Source organism: Delphinapterus leucas, chromosome 4, assembly GCF_059928025.1.
Source record: "Delphinapterus leucas isolate spDelLeu-1000000601 "Yukka" chromosome 4, BTC_Dleu_Yukka2, whole genome shotgun sequence".
NCBI lineage: Eukaryota > Metazoa > Chordata > Mammalia > Artiodactyla > Monodontidae > Delphinapterus > Delphinapterus leucas.
In genome coordinates this window covers 132,493,361-132,499,000 of record NC_143132.1, presented here as the reverse complement: position 1 = coordinate 132,499,000, position 5,640 = coordinate 132,493,361, and the positions used below count along the sequence as shown (strand labels likewise).

Genomic DNA, 5,640 nt, shown 5'->3' with positions numbered 1-5,640 from the left:
CACTTAAAAACACTTAAAATTTACCTGCATTGCACTTTTCCCCAGTTTCACCACTTCAAATAATGTGACAGGCTCCCCTTCACCATTCTGTTGAGGATGCCCATTAGCTCTTCCACGGCCTGTTCCTCTAACTCCAGCTTCAATTCTACTCTTCTCTCCTGGAGATTTTCGAGGTTTCTTATTTGTAGACTGAATAAAAAGATGAGGAAAAGTTAAATTAAATGCAGGCATACTTTGCTTTATGCAAGAATGATCTCAAATTATGTTTGATCTTGTGAAAGGGAAGTTAGCACTGTTATAGATAAGAGACCTAATCCCAAAGGAAGCTTTACAATGTTTTCATTGATAAAAACAAAGCGCAAAGTACAAATAGCAAAGTACAAGTTAATTTATACAAGGCATGAAAATAAAGTTAAAAGAAAAAGATTTAATAGTTTGTACAATAATGCCAATGCTGAACATTTTAACCATGCCCCAACCATGCCCCCTTCTTGACATTTTATTCTTCCTATCTTCCTCAATATTCTACTTCCTCAGAAACCTTGTTCAATAAAACATTACTTAGGGCTTCCCTGGTGGCGCAGTGGTTGTGAGTCAACCTGCCGATGCAGGGGACATGGGTTCGTGTCCCGGTCCGGGAAGATCCCACATGCCGCAGAGCAGCTGGGCCCGTGAGCCATGGCTGCTGAGCCTGCGTGTCCGGAGCCTGTGCTCCGCAATGGGAGAGGCCACAACAGTGAGAGGCCCGCGTACCGCAAAAATAAAAAAAAATAAAAATAAAACATTACTTGGAAAAAGCTGCATATTCAACTTCTCCCTTGACTTAAGTGCTCAAATATTTCTTATCCAGTCATGCAACAAATATATATTGAACATATTTGGAACCATTCTAGATACTAGAAATACAGCAAATATTTCCGCCTTGACAGTTTACATTATTCAATTGACAACCCATCCCACGCCCCCAATTTTTTTAAAAAAGTCAACACTAGTTATCACCTTATCTGTGTCTCACCTTTAGAGTCAAGATAGAATTGCTTGCAGTCACTGTTATTATTCCCATAAATTTCATTCATATATAAACTCATCAGGGTTGCTGCTTCACCAAGCCCACCAGTAAAAGTAATGTTGCTAAACGCAATAGACATTTTTTGAAACTCTCTCAACAGGCCATGTTATCCCCCTTGTCTTTCAGATATCTTTTCCCTCCCTATACTCCTTACCTGTCAGTTACCTTAGGTCTCTCCTGAGCATCTTCTCAATCTTTATAGTCTCTCTTGAATGATTTACTTCACTCTCATAATAGCCTGTTTCAGTTATCAATTTACTGTTCCTCATCTCCAAATGTATTCTAGTTTGCCCCACTCTGTAAACATTTCTCTTTTGTCATATGCTGCACAGGTAGGCTTATAACTAGAGGGCCCTGGAGGAACATTACAAAGCATAACATGGAGGGGCTTTTCTCCCTGCTCACAGGACCTGCTCCCTTCATTCTGTATTCCTGTATTCTTCACAGTACTCTTTCACTCCTCTTAATAGTTAACAGCCTGACAACCATTTGTGTGTGTGGATTAATATATAATGAATTTACTGCTTATTTTTAAATAAATTATTTTTAGAACAGTGTTAGATTTACAAAAAAAATGTGAAGATAGTACAAGGAATTCCCATATATATCACATCTAATTACACCTATTATTAACACCTTACTATTTGTATTGTACATTTGTTATAATTAATGAACCAAAATTGATACATTAACAAAAGTCCATACTTAATTCAGATTTTCTTAGTTTTTGTCTAATGACCTATTCTGTTCTAGGAGCGCATCCAGGGCACCTAGACATACTCACATCATGTCTCCTTAAGCTCCTCTTGGCTCCAAGTTTTTATACTTTCCTGGGTTTTGGTGACCTTGACAATTTTGAAGAATTTTATACAGGGATTTTGTACTGTACAGATATTTTATACAATGTTCCTCAACTGGGGTTTGTCTGATGTTTTTCTAATGACTAGACTGGGATTATGGGTTTGGAGAGGAAGATGTGAGAGACAAAGTATCATTTTTGTCACCTCATATCAAGGGTATATACTAACAATATGATTTATCACTCAATGTTGACCTGTTAATCAGTTGGCTGAGGTGGTATTTGTCAGGTTTCTCCACTGTAAAGTTACTTTTCCTCTCCTTTCCATACTGTACCCTTTGGAAGAAAGTCACTGTGTGCATCCCACATTTAAGGGGTGGGGAGTTATGCTCCACCTCCTTGATCCACCTCCTTGAAGGTGGAGCATTTACGCATACCATTTGAAATTCTTCAGTATGAGAAATTTGTCTATTCTCACTCATTCACTCAATCATTTGTACTAACGTAGACTCATCGACATTTATTTTATATTTTTGGATTATAATTCAATACTATTTTTTTTTTAAGATGTTAGGGTAGGAGTTTAGTAATTTATTTATTTATTTCTGCTGTGTTGGGTCTTCGTTTCTGTGCGAGGGCTTTCTCTAGTTGTGGCAAGCGGGGGCCACTCTTCATCGCATTGTGCGGGCCTCACTATCGCGGCCTCTCTTGTCGTGGAGCACAGGCTCCAGACACGCAGGCTCAGTAGTTGTGGCTCACGGGCCTAGTTGCTCGGCGGCATGTGGGATCCTCCCAGACCAGGGCTCGAACCCGTGTCCCCTGCATTAGCAGGCAGATTCTCAACCACTGCGCCACCAGGGAAGCCCATTCAATACTATTTTATTTTGTTGTTCAACTTGCTTCAGCTTTGGCCATTAAGAGATCTTTCAGTTGGTTCCTGTGTCCATTTGACATATTCCCATCATTCTGTGTGTTTTGCTTTTTATTTTTTTAGCACTTGGTTACTTTCTAGCAGCACATCATTCTCCAGGCTCATACTGTATATTCTCTTTTCCAGTTTTAGAATCAGGGAGTTTAGAATCCAAGAAGCCCTGGTTCCTTTTATTAGAGAATTTTACTAGAGATGAAGATCTGGGCACTAGGTTTGGCTCCTTGATACTAAGTACCCTTGCTTCTAGGCCCTTAAGCAGACAAAACAAAGAAATGTATGTTCCATATATATACACATAACTATAAATGTTTCTGTATGCAATGATCTGTTACCTATATTAAGCTAAACATAAGTTGGAACTGGTACCTCCAACTCTAATCCATTACCACATGGATGCTTCTTCCCCTTGCTCATCGACAAACTCCCACTCCAACAATGAGAAATCTGGCTCTCCTCAGTATTCACGTAGAGCAGTATTTTAAGCCCTACCCCATGGGAAACAACTTTATGAACTAGACTGCAGTTCTTATATACACTGTGTACAATTTCTCTGACTTTAGTCTTACAGACTCATTTCCAAAGTTACCTAAGTCAGCAACTCTCTCCCCACTCCCTTCACTGCAAAAGAGATTACATTGTTACGCTCTACATTCCATCCTGGTATTCCCCCTACCTTATAAATGATGTTTTTAAACATCTGTATTAATAAAATTCACTCTTTTTCTGAAAAGTTTGGTGGGCTTCGACAAACGCATACTGTCATGTACGCACAACTATGGTATCACAGAGAAAAGTTTCACTACCTTAAAAACTACCTGTGCTTCACATCCATTCAACCCTCCCACTTCGCCTTGGCAAACACCAAATTTTTTTTAATCACCACTACAGTTTTGTCTTTTACAGAGAGTCATATAATTGGAATCGCACAGCATATAGCGTTTTCATACTGGTATCTTTCATTTTAACAAAATGCATTTAAGATGGATCCGTGTCTTTTAGTGGTTGACTAGCTCATTTCTTTTCATCTCTAAACAATATTTCATTGTATGGATGTACCATGTTTTGTCATTCATTTACCTAACGATGGACATCTTGGCCACCATTTTTGGCAGTTAGGAATAAAGCTACATAGGCATTCACATGCAGGGTTTTGTGTGGACAAAACTTCTAAATCAGTTGTGTAAACACCTAGGATAACTGGATCATATGGTAAAACTATGTTTAGCTTTGTACAAACCTGCCAAACTGTCTTCCAAAGTGGCAATACCATTTTGCATTCTGACCAGCAATGAATGAGAGCTGCTGCTGCTTTGCATTCTTGCCAGGAAATTGGTACTGTCAGGTTTTTAGATTTCAGCTACTCTAACAGGCATATGGTGATATCTCCTTGTTGTATTAATCTGCAATTCCTGAGCGATAAGTGATTAAAGATTTTTCAATAAATAATAATTCTTCACAGTAAATTTTTCTGTTTAAATGACTGGTGAGAATTTGTCTCCTGATTAAAATCTCCATACTTGCATTATCCAGTATCATGGCCTCTAGCCTCACATAGCTAACTGAGCACTTGAAATATGGCTACTCAAAACTTAGATGAGCAATGTTTTGACTATCCACAAGGTTGTGAAGATTTAGCATGAAAAACAGCATATAAAATATCTCATTCTGGGCTTCCCTGGTGGCACAGCGGTTGACAGTCCGCCTGCTGATGCAGGGGACATGGGTTCGTGCCCCAGTCCGGGAAGATCCTACATGCCGCGGAGTGGCTGGGCCCATGATCCATGGCCGCTAAGCCTGCGCGTCCGGAGCCTGTGCTCCGCAACGGGAGAGGCCACAACAGTGAGAGGCCCGCGTACCGCAAAAAAAAAAAAAATCTCTTTCATATATTGATTACATGATGAAATTATAATATTTTAGGTATACTAGGTTAAATAAATTATATTATTAAAGTTAATTTCACCCACTTCTTATAATCTACTAGAAAATATTAAATTACAGATGTAGCTCAAGTCACATTTGTTAGACAATGCCATTCTATTCTGATACTATAACCACAGTAATCCTTATATTACAAACTTACTCCAACACTTGTTTTCTTCTTTCTTTGATCTCTAATCTCCAAAGACTCTCATAACCATCAAGTTAAAGTTCAAAGTCCTCAGCACAGCAAGTAATGCTATCAATTATTACCTGTTCGGTCATCAACCACACCAGATCCCTATTTATAGGCTACTATCTTCCCATACTGACCAATTTAAAATTGCTTGAAAATATCATTATTTCATGCATTCATCCTGTTTAGCTGATAGATCCTGGCTCCTCCTAACAAGTCTTGTTTCTGTGCTCACTCTTTGGAAAAATACGTGTCTTCCCTATGGCAGGTATGTGCATGAGCACTTGTGTGTGCATATGAAGGGGGGAGGGGGGAATGTTATTTTTCTTTATTGAGTAACACATTCCCATGGCTAAAAATTCAAAAAGTAATTAAAGTTACACAATGAAAACTTGCCCACTCTTACCCTCAGGCCTTAGGAAAGAAGATTGGTCCTTTCAACCAAAATTATTCATTCCTATGTGTCATTCCAGAGACATTTAAACATATTTAAAAAATACACATGACAGAAATTAAAGAAGACGTAGATAAAGAGAAACCCATCCCATGTTCATGGGTTGGAAGACTTAATATCGTTAAGATGTTAATACTACCTAAAGTAATCTTTCTATAGATTCATTGCAGTCTCTATCAAAATGCATATGACCATTTCTGCAGAAACAGAAAAATCCATTCTGTAATTCATAGGGAATCTCAAAGGACTCCAAGTAGCCAAAATAATCTTGAAA

General features: G+C 38.5%; 1 protein-coding gene across 2 annotated transcripts in view; it reads right to left on the bottom strand.

Annotated features, from left to right (window-relative positions):
- The window catches only part of STAG1 (STAG1 cohesin complex component), a 441,577-nt gene that overhangs the window by 290,052 nt on the left and 145,885 nt on the right, over positions 1-5,640 (bottom strand). For both annotated transcript variants that reach the window (XM_089910049.1, XM_022582560.3), the window contains one exon: positions 25-189. In XM_089910049.1, coding sequence (XP_089766175.1) covers positions 25-189 — 165 coding nt within the window. The remainder of the gene's footprint in view (positions 1-24; positions 190-5,640) is intronic.